The 21,207-nt window shown below is 45.2% G+C and overlaps 1 protein-coding gene across 6 annotated transcripts in view; it reads left to right on the top strand.

Annotated features, from left to right (window-relative positions):
- RASGRF2 (Ras protein specific guanine nucleotide releasing factor 2) overlaps positions 1-21,207 on the top strand; it is a 240,845-nt gene that overhangs the window by 99,639 nt on the left and 119,999 nt on the right. For all 6 annotated transcript variants that reach the window (XR_014450522.1, XM_083151856.1, XM_083151855.1 and 3 more), the window contains exons 2-3: positions 12,147-12,253; positions 13,957-14,104. Coding sequence is in view for 5 of the 6 variants with exons in the window: in XM_083151856.1 (XP_083007982.1) it covers positions 12,147-12,253; positions 13,957-14,104 (255 nt within the window). In the remaining variant the exon portion in view is untranslated. The remainder of the gene's footprint in view (positions 1-12,146; positions 12,254-13,956; positions 14,105-21,207) is intronic.

Raw genomic sequence — 21,207 nt, 5'->3', positions numbered from 1 at the left:
CACTTTTATGTAAATCTGGTAGAACAAATGAAGAAATATAGAATTGTTTTATATTTGATATTAACACGAACTCTAAAGGAAGTAAGACAATAATTCTCTTTCTGCCTGGAGATCCCTCAGCCATCACTAGATCCTGATTGTTCTTCGCTGCAGAAAGAAAATAAGCTGCACTGATTAATTCCAATCATTGTTTCACATTCAAACAACTTCCGAGACACAAAGCAAGAGGGAATGCAGGACAATGTATGGTGCAATAGGAGTGCTCTGTAAATGTATGGTGCAATAGGAGTGCTCTGTAAATACACGTAATGCATGTGGGGAGGAGTGTGGGCCATGTGGGGAGGAGTGTGGGCCATGTGGGGAGGAGTGTGGGCCATGTGGGGAGGAGTATGGGCCATGTGGGGAAAAGTTAGGGACATGTGGGGAGGGGCGTGGGCCATGTGGGGAGGAGCGAGGGCCATATGAGGAGGAGTGTGGGCCATGTGAGGAGAGGCATGGGCCATGTGAGGAGGGGTGTGGGCCATGTGAGGAGGGGTGTGGGCCATGTGGGGAGGAGTGTGGGCCATGTGGGGAGGAGTGTGGGCCATGTGGGGAAAAGTTAGGGACATGTGAGGAGGAGCGTGGGCCATGTAGGGAGGGGCGTGGGCCATGTGGGGAGGAGCAAGGGCCATGTGGGGAGGAGCGAGGGCCATAAGAGGAGGAGTGTGGGCCATGTGAGGAGAGGCGTGGGCCATGTGAGGAGGGGTGTGGGCCATGTTGGGAGGAGTGTGGGCCATGTGAGGAGGGGTATGGATATGTGGGGAGGAGTGAAGGGCCCCCTGGGGAGGAGTGAGGGGCACGGGGAGGAGTGAGGGGCACCTGGGGAGGTGTGAGGGGAGTGTGTTGAACTATGACCTCTCCTTACAGATGTCTCATCACAGCATCCGACTGTAACCTGGTTCTTTGTCTTGTCACTTGTAAGCAGCCGCCATCTCTCTGCAGTTACTTTGGTAAATTATAATACAGAAATGGAACAAAAGGAAAGTGGCGCATGCTGCTTTCACATGTCTAGTAACCACTTATAACCATTCAGTCTTTTTAATATAATCAGTCTGTAATGATTCTTAGTGTCAGGTTTAATTTATTAAGCCTCACACTTAGCTGCTCCGGAAAATATATATATTTCTCCTATCCCACTAGCTGACAGTTATGTCAGAGACACCAGATAAAGGGGCAGATGTATTATTATTTCATTTACATTTGAAAATTAACGGGTCCCACTTCTCCTGCATAACAAGGAGAAGCAGGCACCCGTTACAGACTAATGTATTAACCTCCCCTGCACCAGTAAGGAGAGCCGTTATGTCCTGTGTCCATGGCTCTCTTTATCAGCGCCCCCAGCAGCACTGCGCATACACACTTTAAAAAAAAAAACTCTCTCCTCCTGTTGGCTGTAATGGGCATGTGCAGCCCGTAGCCAGCAGCAGGGTCCCTGCAGTGTGAATATGACAATGCTAGCCCTGGGCTGGAGAAGCGGCCATGGGCGGCTTTACGGGCGTTGTATGCCTGACAGACAGTCATACATCGCTCAAGCTGTAAACGCCAGGGTGTTTGAAGGGGACAGCCACGCATAGTGTTAATCGTTGGCCTGCCCCTAGTGCACATTAAGTGCACTCTTAATACATGTTAAAAACCGTTAATCCTCAAGATCAGCATTAAGTGCAGCATATGCAGTTAACACTGGTTAATACATCTAACCCAGAATCCCTTAAAGCCCCCATACACCAGAACAATATTGTTCCCAAGCATACAATCTCAAGGGTTTATTAAATAAATTGTTTGTAGATTGTGTGCACAATGTGTGCACACAATCGTGCAATGCACGGTCCCATGGGTCAAATGGCTGGTCCTTTAATCAGATGTACTGCACATCTGATCAGTCATGATTGGGACCAGATTGTATGTGCTTTTAGGCAATTGCAATCGGTCATTCAATGAGTCTGCCACCTTCCCCGCCACCCGCCACTGCCTTCCCCCTCACTCCTCAGCTTTGGAGGAGACAGACGCTAGAGATAATATTTGACCTCTAGCATCTGACAGGGAGCACAGCGCTATGCTCTCGCAGCACTTCCAGGTGCTCCCTGTCAAGACACTTGAGGTCAAATTTGACTTCTAGCATCTTTCTCCTCCGAGGCTCCAAGACCCCTTGTCAATGAGCATTAACCCCTGGTAGTGAGCACTAACCCTTGGTAATGAGCATTGCACCTGGCAACGGTCATTAATGCCTGGCAATGAGCACTGACACCTTGTGTCCAAAAACCTCCAATTCTGCTGGAGAGTTGAAGGGAAATGTGGACACAATCATGAAGACAACTAGTGAAGACAGACAGGCATATAAACAGTTTTTTTCCCCCCAAGCAACTTCCATAATAAGCACAAAGGTCAGCTATTCCACCCCATTGCGCTAATCTCGGCACATGTATCTGAATACTAGCCTGATGCCCTCCCCATGTATCGATCCCGTTTTGTTTTGGTCTGTTATGTATGTACACTGTTTGGGAGCAGTGGTTATCTGAATCAAATTCCTTGTGTATTAGCCCTGCCACCCACTCTCCAATGCCTGTCTTTATGTCACTGTAAAGCAGGGGGTGGAACCACAATGACGCCATTGTGCTGTCATGCCGTCATTCAGCCAACCTTCCCCTGTGCCATGCCCCCTATACACCGAGCAAACTGTATCTTGCAACGTGTCAGACTCAGCATGTAGCTAGTTTGGATTCCACCAGTAAGAGTTATAGCATAACATTCGTCATCTAATGTTTCCTCAAACACTGGAGCATATATGAACTAGACTAATAAAAGAGAACAATTTTTAGTTTAAGAAAGGATATAAATAAAATAAAGGGTTACAGATTACACAGACCAATGTGTTGCAATTTCAAATTGAACCCTTTGAGTGCCAACATCTCTGTGAGAGATATGCAAAATATCCGCTAAAAATGCCACCGTCGCTCATATTTGTTATATAAGTTCCATAAAATAATGATTATATTTCCTATATAAGGTGAACATTACAGGTCAATATGATGCTCTATGGCTGATTGGCGCTTTGCGGCTCCATAGAAGCCCATGTTAAACTTTATTTTACATTCGTATTTACTGGTGAATTAGTATACAAATTCACCAGTATGAATAATGGTAAGTCAGATGGAACAGGGCTGTATGCGGCCATAGTGTTCTGTCGATGGCGCATCCATTCATAACAGGCGAATACGGCCAATCAGCCGCATTCAGCTGATTGTAAATCACACAGACTTGAATGCATTCGTACCCATTCAATCTTAGTAAATTTCCCCAAAAGGGTTAAAAAAGAGATTTACACAATACAATATAAAATAGATTACGGCCAGGAGGAAAGGAAGAAAAGTGGTTAAAGATTCAATTTAAGCTAGCCATACACGAGAATGATATTGTTCCAACCAGCCAACTACAGTTGCATCCTTTTATGCAGTCCAGCCAATCAGCCCATCTTGTTCGCCAAGTCCTGTGAGACTCTGTTAGCGTCATACATCTTTTTTTGCCAAAAATAAGTCTTGCTACAAGATCTGATTAGTACAGATGGAGCACCTCTGATCCTTGGCCGGAGATCGCCAGCATGCCTGCGCTGGCGATTGCCGGCGCAGAGGCGCTCCATCTGACTGGGAGATGCACGCGCGTCCCAGTTTCAGGATGGCGCCACGACAGCATCCTGCCTGTCTCCTCTTCAGGGAGACGGGCAGGGATAGGGGGGACGGCGGGTGGTGAAGGGCACCGGGGGAGGCAGCGGAGCCAGCTCTGTAGCCACGGGGCGCACGCGAGCGTCTCCTGCATGTTCGCTCCTGGCAAGAGCCGGACGTCTTTCAACTCAGGTTATTGCTGGAGACCCCCTTTAACACGACACCTTGGACACAGAAAATTCCTGTGTCAACCCATTCTACACTGCACCTACAGATGTGTCCTATTCAGTTGTTGTGCACAATGCGTTAGCACATGGGCTGTGCGACGCAGACTGTGTGGTGCAGTATACATGAATAGTATATAGTGGACAGTTTACAATGCATAGACCCTGTCCTCTTTCTTCCTGGAGACCAGGAGCAATAAGCCCCATTTCAAGCAGCACACACTCATAGGGAGCCACCTCAACGCTGCTGCCTGTCAATCAGGCAGTGGATGAGAGGAACCACAGACAAAATAGCAAGGCCTGTTCTGCGCAGATTCCACCAGCAAATTATAACCACTGTCAGCTCACCCCTCACTGCCGACTCCTTACAGTTTTACAAGTGGCATCTGTACATGATGTACCCAGAAGCATCCTAAAGCCTGTGGCACTACGAAATATGGGAGCAGATATCTGAATGTGTTTTTCCAGCTGTTGTCTTCTTAAACTGAATAAATCCCTGTAAATTAATGTATCATGATGGCATCAAATCTGTGATAAATCTAACGTCTTTATTCTATTTTTGCATTGCTAGTCTACTGGTCTCATGAATGTGATGTGTGTTGTAGGACACTTACCCGGGTTATTGCCGGGTTATTGCCTGGTGGAGGTGCGGTGTAAAAGCACCAAACCTTATACCCCATGTCGATTGACCCAGCAACTCAACCCAGGATATAAGAAGGGGTTAAACCCAGGTTGCCCTGTGTATAATGGGCGACCCGATTTAATGTGAATGTGCTAGACCCTTTTCAGACCCAGGATCGAGATCCCGGGTCTGGCCCAGCAATGCGATCTGAAAGCGGTACCTGTTTAACAACTTCTTACAACTGAAGCTACACCCAGCACCAGTGGCGGCTCCAGAGTTGGGGCTGCAGGACAGTCCAAAGTTCAAAAAGGGGAGCCACACCACTTCGGATTGTGCTGCAGCCCACCTATGGAGCCGCCACTGCCCAGGACCCCTGCTCCTACAAGTCTTCCCATCTCTTTGCCATCATCTCCCTTATCTGGGCCCTCTGCAGCTCCCAAAATCCTTGCTGATTACCTGTATCATTAGATATGTGGTTCCATGACTGATTCATTTAAATACATATCATAGGAACGGAACTTGGTCTTAAAGTGAGGAGCATCTGTATATAATATTATTATTAATAATAACAACAGTTTCTTATATAGCGCATACATATTCCGTAGGGCTTTACAGAGAATATTTGAATCATTCACATCATATATATAAACTGTGACTGTAAAACAAAGCAAATGTAACACCTGTTTACTACTACAGTATGTTGCCTATTGAAATAAATGTGCAGCTGTGGGAAGCTGCCAGGGTCACTCTGAGAGTCCGTGCAGCCATTGAGATGTTATTATATCAGCCTCTTGGACATGCTTCAGTTGGGCATCATTTCCTTCAGTTATTCGGGGTAAATCTGCAGTTACACAGATTTCTAAATTAGACCAATATGGATGGGAACGTTGAGGAAACAGCAGTAAAAATGCAGCAAAGCATATTGCACATTACCCGGCTAATCTAGGTGTTACCGCTGTCCTAACAAACAGGAGCGATGTCATGATTAAATCCCGGATGAAGGAGTCATAAATATTTATTAGCAGCCGCTTTGTAGTCTGCTGAGATGGTTTTCTGCAGGTGATTTATTATCATTTGTGAAACAACACTCAATGCAATAAAATGTCTTGATACATAGAAACATAGAAACATAGAATGTGACGGCAGATAAGAACCATTTGGCCCATCTAGTTTGCCCCTTTTTTTAGCCTTCAGGTAATCTCAACCCTTTTTAATCCTTATTTCTTTGTAAGGATATTCATATGCCTATCCCAAGCATGTTTAAATTGTTCTACTGTCTTAGCCTCTACCACCTCTGATGGGAGGCTATTCCACTTATCCACTACCCTTTCTGTGAAGTAATTCTTTCTAACATTTCCCCTGAACCTACCTCCCTCCAGTTTTAGTGCATGTCCTCGTGTTCTATTACTTCTTTTCCTTTGAAGAAAATTTCCCTCCTGTACTATGTTAAAACCCTTGATATATTTGAAGATTTCTATCATGTCACCCCTTTCCCTTCTCTGCTCCAAACTATACATGTTAAGATCTTTTAGTCTATCCAGGTTAGTTTTGTGATGTAGGCCATGAACCATTTTAGTTGCCCTTCTTTGTACACTCTCCAATGTATTTATATCCTTCTGAAGATATGGTCTCCAGAACTGGACACAGTATTCCAGATGAGGCCGTACCAATGACCTATACAGTGGCATTATTACGTCTTTTTTTCTGCTACTGATTCCTCTCCCTATGCAACCAAGCATCTGACTAGCCTTCTCATTGCTTTGTTACATTGCCTCCCTGCCTTAAAGTCACTTGAAATAGTGACTCCTAGATCTCTTTCCTCCTCAGTAGTTTCCATTATAGTACCCTTGATACTATATTGAGCCTTTGGGTTTTTGAGTCCCAAGTGCATAATTTTGCATTTTTTAGCATTAAACTGTAGTTGCCATTCTCTTGACCAATTCTCAAGTTTACTTAGATCATCAGTCATTTGATTTACCCCTCCTGGTGTGTCTACTCTGTTGCATATCTTTGTGTCATCTGCAAAAAGGCATACTTTCCCTTCAATACCATTTGCAATGTCACTAATGCCCCTTTCAGACCGCACTTTTAAAACGGTAAATTGCCGTTTTTTTACCGTTTTAAAACGGTAATGTGTGCGGTCTGAAAGGTCCAGTCCCACTTAACCGGTTAGAAAATGCCGTTTTTTCTAACCGGTTAAAATGCAGGGTCCTACCCGTTTCTGAACCGGTATTTTAGCGCAAAAATCGGCTCAGAAACGGTATTTAGGACCCAGCCAATGAGCTGGGTCCTAAATTCAGCACAGTGAATACTTAATGAGCGCTCATTAAGTATTCACAGCACTGGAGCCCCCCCCCCGCGCGTGTCGGCGCCCCCCCCCCCCCCCCCCCCCCCCCGTGTCGACTTACCCCGTGCCGGTATCTCCGTTGTGGTTCCCGGCACTGCAGCTCAGTATGCTCGGAAAGCACTTATGAAAAAAGTGTCTTTCAGAAAATGGCTGCCCCCCATACGGAAGACAGTTTTTTTAAACAGGGTTTCCTATGGGGCAGCCATTTTCTGGAAGACACTTTTTTCATAAGTGCTTTCCGAGCATACTGAGCTGCAGTCCACAACGGAGGTACCGGCACGGGGTAAGTCGACACGGGGGGGGGGGGGGGGCGCCGACACGCGGGGTGGGGTGGGGGGGGCGTCGACATGCGCGGGGGGCGTCGACATGCTCTCGGTCGACACGCGAGGGGGGGGGGAGCTGCACGGAGGGGAGGGCTGAAGGCTGCACTGGCTTTGACCCTGTATTTGGAAAGTTTCCAAAAACGGGTCTGCCAGTGTCAAAAAATCGGCACTTAAACGGTAATATACCGTTTAAGTGCTGCGGTGTGAAAGGGGTTTTATCTGGCAGACCCGTTTTTGGAAACGTTTCCAAATACAGGGTCAAAGCCAGTTATGCGGTCTGAAAGCAGCATAACAAAGATATTAAAGAGCACTGGTCCAAGTACAGATCCCTGGGGTACTCCACTGGTAACATGTCCATCCATAGAATGCACTCCATTTACGACAACTGTCTGTTTCCTATCCTGCAACCAGGTTCTTATCCATTTAATTGTTTTATAATCCAATCCCACACTTTCAAGTTTATTAAGCAGCCTGCGATGTGGGATAGCGGCAGTATGTCCAGGAACTATATTTATTTAACTTGTGAATAAAGAGGGCACTAGTGTAAATAATGAATAACATCTCGGCGAGGCGCCACACATCATTTCTGTTACTGTGAATTCCTTACTCCAGGTTTCGAATAGAAAAAAGGGTGTATAGTGAAATGGTGCTACACTTTCGTCTGTGGGGGAAAGAACAAAATGAATACTTAGCTCCAGGGATTGTTAGGATCTGGATATGAATTATATATTCGTTTCAGATTTACAGATTCAGTATTACAGCTTTTTGAGACACCCGGCCAAGAGACTGGTGCTGGTAATAGAAATGCAGGTGGACCCCATTTGAATTCCTCCCCCCCTGCATTTCTGCAAACAGGACTGACTGAATGAGCTCAGGGCTGGTGATGCTGATGGGCTCACGCCATTTTTGTAAAATTATTTATTTATTTTACTTTCTTTTTTTTTACACAGAGAAGCATTGCACGGATCTGATTGATCCATGCAATGCTTCATGCTTATCCGTATTTAAGCTGCCGGGAAACTCGGCAGTCAAATATGAATCACTTCACCATTGGAAATCCCGAATCCGAAGAATACAGCAGCTTCGTACACGGGATCGGCCGTAATCGCCCATCTTAGTAAATTTCCGCCTAAGAGTCTAATAGTATGATATTTGACCGTTGGTCATTATTGGGCTTTCCAATAATAGATAATTATCCGGACCCATTTGGGTACTTGTGTATTTTGGCGGCGCCCGATTTCAGCATCGTTCGATGAACGTATCGCATCGCATGCCATGTACCCGATGGCATGCGATGCGACGCGATTTTGACCCCCTATACAATAAAAAAATCGTATAAGCACCCTAAAGGGTGCTTTTGAGCACCCTAATGGGTGCTTACAATGTTAAATGCACCCCCACTATAAACGTGAACCCGAAGCGTGGCGAGCCCCCCCACTATCCACGTCGGCGTGGAGTCGAGAATAGATTAGTGTGCCGAGCGCAGCGAGCCACCGAGCTCGAAGCGTGGCGAGAGCAGCGCGCCCCGCGAGGGGATGTGGATACCTTCACAGGTAAACGCGTCCCTTCGCGGGCTTCACAGGTATCCGCGTCCCCTCGCGGGGCTCGCTGCGCTCGCCGCGCTTCGGGCTCGGTGGCTCGCTGCGCTCGCCACACTAATCTATTCTCAACTCCACGCCGACGTGGATAGTGGGGGTAGGAAAAGGTCGTAGGACGCGTACTGCCGCCCCTCGCGGGCTCGCTGCGCTCGCCACGCTTCAGGTTCACGTTTATAGTGGGGGGGTGGCGTGGGGGTGCATTTAACATTGTAAGCACCCATTAGGGTGCTTAACATTGTATAAGCACCCATTAGGGTGCTTATACAATGTTTAATCGCATCGCATCGTATGGCATTGTATGCCATGTACAATGGCATACAATTTGAAAATTGTATGCCATTGTACACTAACCAACGAAATCGCCTCGCATCGCATACCATCGCATGCGTAATGGTATGCGATGCGATGGGCGCCGCCAAAATACACAAGTACCCCCATTTGTTATCATGGAAATATGCTGAAGTCCTGGATTGAGAGCTAAATGGACAGCCCCTGTCGAAACCATTATCCGCTGTAAATTTCCACAGAGAATTGGCTACCCCGCAAATCCTATTGTAGCCCTTTTAAGCTAGAATTTTAAATTTACTTTGTTTCACCATGAAGGGAGGTTATATTCAATAGCTACCTCTAGCAATACAGCTGATTTGGAACTGAACAATCCAGCATGCCTTGCCATGGTTTTCCTATTACAGCATGGTCAAACGGTGTCAGGGCATCCTGGTAAGTGTAGTTCTAAAGCTACTGGAGTGCCATAGGTTGCCACAGATTCAAAGCTGGACAGTTTTCTTAACATAACATCAATAAGTTTAGTATATACCTTGGTATATTTACTTTCAGTTTAACTTGCTGTCGGGAACCACAGTGCTGTCACCGAGGAACAACAGGGAGGTTATCTGCTTACTGGTTGTCAGCTGATGAATTTGCTTGCAGAACAAAAAGATGGGTGTGTAGCTTGGAACAAAGCCTGATTAACTATTCTGTTTAATATATCTTATACTTTCTTTATTTTGTATCAATTTATTATTTGAAATTAATTTTAAAATCAATTTAAATAGGCCTAAGGGAAAAGAAAAGACACATTGGCTGTAGCTTCAATGATGCTCTCTTCATAGAGGACAATTGGCACAATGCCATGGGGAGCTTGGGAGTTTTCCAGGAATTCCTGATCCAATTGCTTCCCCATACAGCATGAAGCACTGATGATACAGTACATGGCACCACACTGCCACTCCCCACACCTTCTAGGTAAAAAGCCAACAAGTACTAAAAGCCTTTCAGTACATATACTGTACATCAAGTATATATCCCATATATACGGGCATCACGGACTGTGCAATGGTTAGCATTACTGCCTCACAGCGCTGAGGTCATGGGATCGATACCCACCATGTCCCTAACTGTGCAGAGTTTGTATATTCTCCCCGTGTTTGCGTGGGTTTCCTCCGGGTTCTCCTGTTTCCTCCCACAATCCAAAAATGTACTGGTTGGTGTAGGCGCCGATTCTGTGGGTGCTCAAGGGCCCAAGCACCCACAGAAATTGATGAGCACCCACGGGTAGGGATGGCCACCGGTGCAGATGCCATCGATGGTTGCCATCAATGGTGATTCTGCACCCAGCCATCGATAGTAGTAAACTATTTGATGGATAACCAGCGATAGTTTTAGCTATCGATGGTCATCCATTATATATGACTGAATGGTCCATGGACCAATCAGAACTCAGGGGCGGGAGGTGTCGGGGGGTGGAGCTATGCTCCGTGTCCCGACACCTTGAAAAAAAAAAACAAGAAACATCGGTTTTCCTTTGCCATCGATGTAGGGAAACCATCTGGTTCTCCCACAACGATGGCAAAAGTATTCAACATCGGCCATAAATCAAATCATCGATGGTCGATGGCCATCCCTACCCATGGGCCTGAGTCCCACTGCTGGGCCACCGTTTTAACTTGCTAATTTGAAGTTGCAGCACCCGCATCGCTGTACTTACCGCCTGGGAAACAGTATGCCGGGAAGACTGTATTCCGTCCGCGAAGTAAATGTTGCAGACGCGGGCCAGCTCTTTATTGACCCGGCGCCATTACCTGAGCTGACAGCAGCATCTGCCCGGCATTCCTGTGCATGGGGGTATGTACGGTTATCATAGAGAAACAGCTGCAGGTCCACAAGTAATGTATAAAAAGGGGACCTCTGCTGCCGTAATTTGAATATTGGAGACAACTGTGCTGTGTAATATAAATTGGTATTATTTTGTGGCCACGCCCCTTCCTCATGAAGCCACTTCTATATTTTTGGCTTGAGCACTTACCAGCAAAAATATAAATCGGCACCTTTGGTAGGTCAATTGGCTTCCAACGAAATTAACCCTAGAATGTCTGTGTGTGCATATACATGTGGTAGGAAATATAGATTGTAAGCTCCACTGGGACAGGGACTGATGTGACTGTTCAAATATTCTCTGTAAAGTGCTGCAGAATATGTGTGCGCTATATAAATAACTATTAATAAATAAATATATGAACTATGTGCCTGATTCAGATCTGGTCACTAATGCATTCGCAGCTGCAAATTTGTAGGCAGCTAATGTGTGAGAATGTTCTAATGCTGCAGATACCTGGAAATGCATTGAGACGCCCATAGGCAGCATCGCAAATCCAAGCTGCTATGTAGAACAGGCATGTCGAAACGATGGCCCTCCAGCTGTTGTGAAACAAGTCCCAGCATGCCTTACAACTGTTTTGCTATTAGGGAATGCTAAAACTATGGCAAGGCATGCTGGGATGTGTAGTTTCACAGCAGCTGGACGGCCAAAGTTTGGCCATGCCTGGTGTACAAGATGCAGAGCAGGTCACCTAACCATCTGGCCGCACAGATTGGCAGCAGGAACGGAGCCACATTCACCATGTATGCTACATAGGTTTAACAGTCACAAATATACGACCTGAAACTGGTCACGATGTGCCTGCATTCTATCCAGAATTCTTTATTACCAAGCGGTTCCTGACTGTCAAACATGTGGCAAATAACTCTTGCTATGAGCGTCATTACTATGGTACCTTGGTTCATGTGCATTGTGCCTAAGGCACATGCGAAGTTTGCCGATAATCGCTCTCAACAAATAAATATTGCATTGCGCACAACTCTGAATCATGTTATCAGTTTACCTTTACTTCAGCATTAGAATTGGGACTATAAATCAGAGTAACAAGGGTGATTCATTCTGTAGAACTATTAGGTGCTAATTCTTTGTAATGGCCGAGTAGTGCTTAATAATGTTTCCCTTGTATATAGCGCTCTAGTCAGACCTGATGCCAATATAATTATCCTGTGATCCCTGCAGCACTACTTCACTGTCACCTTTGGCCACGAGGCCCAGAAGCCTTTGGAACTGCGATGTGAAGAGGAGGCTGACAGGGATGAGTGGGTGGAGGCGATTCACCAAGCGAGGTAAGGCCATTTTCAGAAGACTATTCTACAGCTTCCATGGTAATACTGGGACAGATCATTTTGTTTTTGTTAAAGAACTTCCTTAGTTGATGTTTGCACACACACATGCATTGGTATACCAAACATATTGTACCCGGGGCAGGACATTCATCTGCCAAACCCCTCCCAGTATGTATAGCTCCCAAAATTTGGAAGCATGAAAGAGGGGACTTGCCCTTTCAGGAAAGGAACATAGGGACATATTTATCATTTAATATTTTCTGCAAATATTAAGTATCCCCTGACTGTATCTAGGAGGAACCACAGCAGGAATCTCCGATAACCGATGCAATCCCTCCTGCCCCGCCGGCAACTACTTCCCCCATAGGTTTCCATGGGGGATGCTGCCCTATGCCTGTTGGCTACTTACCGCACTGCCGGCGGGTTCCTTTCGGAGCTCCTGTCCCTGCGTGTGCATATTACATATATGCAAGTGATGGTGCACCTGCTGCTGCTGCTGGACTGTGATATGGGACCCACTGGTAAACGCTAATTCTGAATGTTCGGAGTCAGACTCTGACCTACTTGCTGTTCTCACACAATGGGCGAGATTCAGCAAGCTGAAAATGCCGTAAAAACCCAGTTTTCGGGGTTTTTACAGCATTTTCATATGCAGCAAAGCCCCATTGCTGGGGCTTCGCTGCGGGGGGTTACGCCAGTTCCTATTTGGCGTAACTCCATGGAAGCCTATAGGCTTCCCTTCGCGTCCCCCGCCGCCCCGCGCACCCCCTGCCGATTCGCGCTGCATCCCCCTCACCTGTGTCCGGGCAGCCTCCTGCTGTGCTGCCCGGACCAGTGATTTCCTCCTGCCTGCACCACTTCTGAGTGCAGGGAGGAGGAACCGGAGCCTTTACAGCGGCAGGGAGGGGGGGGGGGACCCGGTGCACATCGCCGGGCATCGCGTTTGCGTTAATAATCGCATATGTTACTGCATATGCGATTATTAACTATGCTAATACCGGGGATTATTAGTGAGTCCTGCCCAATATGTGTTTTCCCTTTTTATTTTTTAAAAGGGGGGCAGCAAACATCAATTTGCCTCCGGGCGATTGGGATGAACTTACATCTCTGGGCGCATGTGATGGCGGGATTGCCTCATGCCTGCTAGTTTTGGTCCCTTCCTCCCTTACCTACTGCACCATCTTTCCGCCAATGGCTTTGTAAAGATGGTACCAGCACATTAAATAGTAAAGACTCATGTGTTTATTACCACTGGTAATTCCATGTCATATTTACCGTTTTAGGACAATGTCAAAACTACAAAGCTTCTGCCAGGCCTGACCTTGAATTTGAAACCACATAAAGCATATGCGCTAGCAGATTATCTAGATCTCACCAGAGAGCTGCCCTGCACTAGCTCTCTCTGCTGGAGATCCGCAACCTACATAAACAGTACTTTGGGTGAAATTTAATAGGCTGAAACATTCAGAAAGTGAGAGATTTGGTAAGGAAAAAAGTGGCAATTATTTACACCACTTTTTTTTTTTAAAGCAGCAATTATTTACACTTCAAAATTTAACAGGTTTTGCAGTGTAAATGATTGCCGCTTTAAAAAAAAAATATTCATACCAAATGTCAAAATTTTTGAATCTCTCATCCTATTAAATTCCTCCCTTTTGCCATGAATGAAAAAAGATAACTAATGGAATGCTTTCCCTTTTCAGCTATTCAGACATTCTGATAGAGAGAGAGGTCCTGATGCAGAAATATATTCACTTGGTACAAATTGTAGAAACAGAGAAAATTGCAGCTTATCAACTGCGACAACAACTTGAAGATCAAGACACTGAAATTGAAAGGCTGAAATCAGAGGTATTTGTCTGGTAAAAGTGCTCGTCTATTTAATATTTATATACTTCATTATTTTAGGAAGTAACTTAATCTTGAATAAAAAATGGAAATGAAAACACTAATATACAGTATATGCAAAATATAAATTGTGACAAATAGCAAATGTACTAAGTACAGCCCATCCATGCCTACTTTGGTGGAGAGGACCGGAGATGAGACACTGATCTGCAGTCCGGGGGTGGAACAGATGCTGATATCATTAAGCTAACCAAAAATGTGAATTATGAAATTTGCGTAAATTTAGCTCCGCCCTCTCTCCATACTGCCTTGAATGTCGGCTTTAATTTCTTCTCAAGAGCAATGCAGGACAGCGGAAGATGGGGGATCAAATGAAAATTGGGTACTTGCCGACCTTTCTGGGGTGCCAGGAGGCGGACCTGATTGTCGGGAGTCTCCCGGCCATTCCGGGAGGGTAGCCAAGTATGGTACAGACTAGTAAATGGGCAGGGCATAATTTGGCGCTCCACGGCCTGCCCTTGTTCCCAACTCTCAGAACCATCCTGCCCTCCTATTTTTGCCCCATGTACCTGATGCAGTGGGTTTCCTTTTCAGGTGGTCTGTGGTGGGAAAAGTTGGGGGGAGTTGCTTGTCTGCAGTGCATTCCCTCAACTCCCACTGCCCGTTAAAACTTTACCTTTTCTATGTTGTACAGGACATCACCAGTTATATTCTCATATTCTATTTAAAGCAAAGTTCATGCCCATTATTACTAGCTAAGAGTGTATTAATATTGCATTGGTATGATGCTTTTTGATTGGTCAGCGTATTTTAGAATCTGTGTTTATCAGACAACCAGAGAAAGCAGCCTAATGGGTTGATTACCAATAATCTGTACCTGCTATATCCAAGTAGTGGAAGCAGCCATTTTGTGGACCGATCAATATAGCTTATTTATTCACTAGGAACCAATTACGTGTAATGATGACTTTACCAAACCAATTGCCATAGATATTGCTGTACTCCATATCTGCATCCACTGTGTTTGCATTCCTATAAAATTGTAGTCTACAGTAAGTTGCTTTTCACAAAATGTAAAGTCAGTGACTGGGGGCTGTAGAAATGTTCCTTTACCTTTACAAGGTGGTGATGATAATGGAAACAGGAAATGGGTGCCATTTTGTGCTTAAACCTAATTCTGGCAACCCCAACTCCTTCCCCCGGCCTAGCCCTAACCCGCTCTGCATACTTTCGTTCGGCTTTCCAGCAGTCAGGATTCTGGCACCAGTATCCTCATTGATGCACAGGAGGTAGTCAGAATGGCGTCAGTATTGTGAATGCTGGCATCCCTACCGCCGGGATGCTGGACACATCCCAAAAAGACATGGATCCAATAATTCTATAATCCAGGTAACCATTTGCCTATCTTAGTGCTGGGCATTGGAAACCATTATATCTATACTTAAGGTCTATGAGAATGTGTCTATGAAAAGGAGACAATACTGTAGATCACCAAATTCTTTTCCTCAGCAACTCTTATACATAGGCGTGTCCATGTTGTTTTCCTGTACAAATTCTACTTTTCTTTTTTCTTTTCGTATGTTTTAAGCAGTGTTTTGGAATATTGTACCCGAGAGAATTTGTAAGATGTTTGTACAAAATTACAGAAAAACAGAATAAAATAGTGTATTGTGATAATCAAAGAAAAAGTAAAATAAGCCATAATGAAAACCCTGCTGTTTTAGGATAATTTGGTGGAAATTACAGATTGTGTGGACTGAGATGGATTTCTTTAATCTGTGTTGTGGTTGGGCCTGATTTACCACATTGCATTAAAGCTAAATGAAGTTTGAGGCAAAGTTTCCATTGGGAATCCTGTTCATTGTTTTCCTTTTGGGTACATTTCAGAAATTTGGCTTAAATAAATATATTAAGCAACCAATCATTTGCATGCATGGTTTGCTGATGAAGACTGAATATTTAATTGCTTTGAAATGACAAAAGTAATATTATTAGATCTCACTTCGGAATTTCTGATAACACATTTGTGCCCTTTGTAGCTTTACTATTTTTTGGATCGCTGTTCAGGAGATATTAGCAGCTGGAATAGTATGTTTCCAGTCATGAGATCAAAATGGATTACTCCCCTGAGGCTCGTGCATGCTAAATTGCCATGGCAACCCTGGAGGATAGTGATTAAGAGATTAATGGTGTTAAAACATTCAAATCAACAGATTTATGTGACAGGAATGGTAGCTTCTGCTATATGAGATGTATGTATAGGAAACATTATTGTGTGTGCTGCGTATGGACGTTGTAGAAGATACCGGTGTTTTTCTACTGTTTTCTTCCACTATGGTACACTGTTATCATTTATTTTTTTAATAAAGGAGCAGAGGCAGACATTTTGTGCTATTATTTTTGAGTATGTGCATACATCCCAACAGTCCCGATTACCGCAGGAATGTTCTGGTTTTCGGGGACACTCCCGCAGCCAGCAGTGTCCCACGGCGAGGGGGGGCTGTTGGGAGTCCCCCTGTTGGCTGCTGAGCAGCGGTGAATAAACGCTGTGCGCATGCACACAGCGTCTATTCCCGCAGCCAGGGGGCTGGGGGTATGGCTAGAGGCTCACAGAGCCTCTGGGTCATGCCCCCATAGCATCAAAATGAGTCGTGGCCTCGCTGGAGAGCCGCAAGTATAGGCCACGCCCATCTAATTAGGTGCATCCCTGTGTCCATCCTTCGTCTTCCTACAAGTTGGGAGGTATGGTATGTGGCATGTCAGTGCATTAGGAACCAGTTAGGCCTCGGGAACCGGATGATAGGTTGGCAGTGACAAAGGTTGACAGTCAATAGGTTTACACCATATGGTCGACATGCACAAGGTTGAAACAGACAAAAGGTCTACACTAGCTGTAGGTCAACATGACAATAGTTGACATGTATAAAGGTTGACATGAGTTTTTCATGATTTTGTTTATTTTTTTTAAAAACTATTTCCTACTTTACTAACCACGCGGACTTCGATCGGGGAAGGTAAAGTTTTCCGAGCACAGTGGTAGTGGAATGAGGCACCTGGCCTGGAGCATGGTGAGCAAATGCGGAACACTAATTGGAAGTCCACATGCTCAATTGACACTAAATAAAAATGAAAAACCCATGTCGACCATCGGGAGCATCGGTTAGGTTGGATGATTAGTAGGATTTTATAGGAGTTTGATGTTAAGCCTGTGTAGTATGGGGAGACAGTGACCCAGTGCAATGACTGACAGAGAGGGGCAGCTGAGTGACTAGAGAGGAAAATGAGACAAGCAGTAGAATTGAGAGACTGAATAGAGGCAAGGTGGGAGGTAAGGCCAGAGAGACATAGCTAACAGTACTGATTTCCCAGGTAAGGAAGGACCTGATCCAAGTAATGTTTCGAAGACGGATATGAATGCTTCCCTATGAATAGGTGATAGGTGAGCATGGCTTCGGATCCTGTACCAATAACCAAATTCCAAGGGTTATATACACCAAGTCCAACTAAATGGCCATCTGACGTTCTGTCCTGGTGCCCATAGGCACCCCCGGACCACCCAATTTAAAGCAATGACAGCCAGGCAGAGAGAGCTGTGTGCTACTCGGCTGTATATGAGTTGCCGCTATTTTCAACTCTCCCGCTGGACCGTGAACCAATAGGAGCTTGCAGTCCATGTGGCTTTATGTGTAATGGGTATTACGGAGTTTGCTAAAATGTGTAATTGGCATTACGGTATGTGGTCTGTGTAATAGCACGCCCCCTTATGTTATGCCACATCTCCTTTCTATGAGACCACGCCCCTTTTTGCCACGCAATGGTCCCATCTACTTGTTTAGTTGAGTCTGGGACCACTATTACCATATTTCTAGATCCGCCTATGCTGGTGCCAATCATAACCAAATAAAAGGGTCAATTCTCCTTTGTCCAATTAACAAACTCCCTGAGTCTTTGTCCTGACGCAGGGGTTAACGCAGCGTTTATAAAGGGGGGTTTTCCAAATGCTTAATTTACAGTGTTAGCACATAAGAAGCTATATTCTTCCTCAGGAGCAAAGTGCAGTGTATATAATATAGTACTTCAGGCATACACAGGGCCAGTGATCATGGTAAGTTGCTTGCCAGCTGCTGTCTGGTCAAATCCACACACACAAAAAATTGGAAGGCGAATTTGCTGCCAATTGGCATGAACGCTGTTTCTGTTCCACCCGTGCAGCAAGATGTGGTCAATGGCTGGATTAATGGAAGGCAACTAAAAACTCCCCCTATGATTGTCTATGAGAAGATAACATATAACTGGGGTGAAACTTTGTATGACAGTAACATCTCCATGACCACTGTTAATTGTAAAGTATCAATTTAGATCACACCAGATTCTGGGCGAGATGTATTAAAATACATCGCCGCCCTTCGCTGCCCCCCCCTCCCCCCCCCCCCCCGCCGCGATGCTGTCGCATATGTACTAACATATGCGGCTGGCATCACGGTGCGGTGACGGAGGCCCCCTGCGATACCTTTACACCGCTGTGCGGGGGGTCTCCGTCACCTCCCTGCCGCCACGCTCTCCTCTCACGCCGGGGACAGCTATGCATGCTGTCCCCGGCGCTTCCTCCTCCCCCCTGCAGCCGGAAGGATGTCCGGCTGCTTCACTAGGGGGAGGCAGGGCTTACCTTCCGGGGTCCAGGAGGACCCTTCAGGAAGGTAAGCCAGAGGGTGGGTCGGCGAGGCGGCGGGTTTGCGTCGGCGGGCGGCGAAAAGAAGCCCATAGGCTTCTATAGGGTATCGCCACCCAAAGGTGTATAAATGTGTAAAATAGGATTGCCAAGTGAATTTGTCAAAATCCCTTTCCCACTGCAGCTAAAAAACGGTAAATTGACGATTTTCAGCCCAATTTACCGTTTTAAGGCTGCAGTGGGAAAGTGCCAGAGTTGAAATACGGTTTAAAGCTAAATGGTATTTCAACCCGTTTTTAAAGCAGAGTCCTACACGTTAAAATAACGTTTAAGAGGCAGTGGGAATACCTCTTAAACGTTATTTAGCCTCCAGGCAGTCCCAGTGCCTGATGAGACCTAGTAGTTCTCACTTTGTGCATGTGTAATGAGTGCACGTGCATAATAAAGAGCCGCTCATTACATATGCGCATATGTAATGAGTGTCTCATTAGTATGCACGTGCACTCATTACATATGCGCAAAGTGAGAACTACTAGTTCTCATCAGGCACTGGGACTGCCTGTACCCTGCATGGACCCCCGCTGCCTCCCCACTGCCCTGCATCCCCGTGCAGGTAAGTACAAGGGGAGGGGAGGTGGGGGCACAGGGCAGGTACGGGGGGTTAGGCACTCTTTACACTTGGGGGGGGGGGGGATTAGGCACTCTTTACACTGGGGGGGGGGGTTTAGGCACTCTACATTTTACACGGTTCACTGCAATGGGAATGGTACTTAAATGGTATTTAAAACGGTAATCTGCTGCAGTGGGAATGCTAATACCGTTTTAAATACCATTTAAGATTACCAGTACTTTAAACTGGTCTGCAGTGGGAAAGCAGCATAAGTGTAAAAATTTCTAAGCAAACCTTTTTATTCATCATAATGAGCTGTAATGTTTACCTTATATAGGAAATATAAACTTTTTTTTTTACACAACATTTTTTATTTGTTTGTATATAACAAATGTGAGCGACGCTGGCATTTTTAGTGGATACTTTGAATATCTCTCACAGAGATGTTTGCACTCAAAGGGTTAGTACAGTACTTAGGATTTTGACCAACTATATGGTCAGCTGGCGTCTGCCTGGCGATAGTCATTCTGTCATGATAGCTGGCCTATTCTTATATGGAGGCCTGGGGTTGCACCTCCATCTGCCCCGATGTTAACCTGGACCTGCTTACAGGTTACTCCTATTATACGCATAGAGCATGATATGCTTTTGCGGTGGACTTTTAATGCTGGCAACAGCACCAGAACTTGCATCCTTCGCAGCCTTAAATCAGCCCAACTTTGCACAAAAGTGTATGGAGTGGAGCCCTATGGGCAGCAAGCACTTTTATGTAAATCTGGATACCGTAAAGTGAGGTCACTGCTGCGATGACTCGCACACCATGATCATTGCAGACAATTGGATTGGCACCTTAGTATCAATGCAATTTTTTTTTGTACTTCTATTGCTTAAAACACATAACACAATATGTGGGAGGGGATATATCAAACCTTCTAAAAAGGACAGTGGAACAAGATTCTACCTATGATTGGTTACTATAGAACACATAGTTACATAGTTACATAGTAGGTAAGGCTGAAAAAAGACTTGCGTCCATCTAGTTCAACCTGGTATAGATATCCATTGCTGATTTGGTAGGTTCTGGTATTTTACAGACAGATTATATTTCTTATTTGTACCCATGGATGTTTTTCTCCAGTAAATGTTTGTCCAACTTTGCCTTGAACGCATTTAATGAGCCAGCCGTTACCACCTCTCTGGGAAGAGAGTTCCAGAGTTTGACTGTTCTGACCGTAAAGAAATTCTTTCTACTAGCTGAATGAAATCTTTTTTCTTCTAATCTATACTCATGCCCTCGCGTCCTAGATTCCTTTCTAGTAGAAAAGAGGGTACGTGACTGACAGTTCCTTATATTGGCCCTTGATATACTTGTACATGTTGAGCATGTCCCCCCTTAAACGTCTCTTTTCTAATGTAAATAGTCCCAAATTGCTTAATCTCTCCCCGTAGCTTAAATTCTCCATTCCCCTAATAAGCTTTGTTGCTCGCCTTTGGACTTTTTCTAATTCTATGATGTCCTTTTTATAGTGTGGGGCCCAGAACTGTACTCCGTACTCTAGGTGAGGTCTCACCAATGCTTTATATAGTGGCATAATTACCCTTGAGTCCCTAGTTTCCATTCCCCTCTTAATACATGCCAGAATTTTGTTGGCCTTTTTTGTAGCTACATTACAATGGGCACTAGATCCTAGTTTGCTGTCTATTTGGACTCCTAGATCCTTTTCAAGTATGGAATTACCCAGTTCCTCTCCGCTAAGGTTGTAACTTGCACACTGGTTGTGTCTCCCAAGGTGCATAACCTTACATTTATCTACATTGAACCTCATC

This window comes from Crinia signifera, chromosome 1, assembly GCF_055691185.1.
Source record: "Crinia signifera chromosome 1, ASM5569118v1, whole genome shotgun sequence".
NCBI classification, from domain to species: domain Eukaryota; kingdom Metazoa; phylum Chordata; class Amphibia; order Anura; family Myobatrachidae; genus Crinia; species Crinia signifera.
This window is presented reverse-complemented; position numbering and strand designations above follow the sequence as displayed.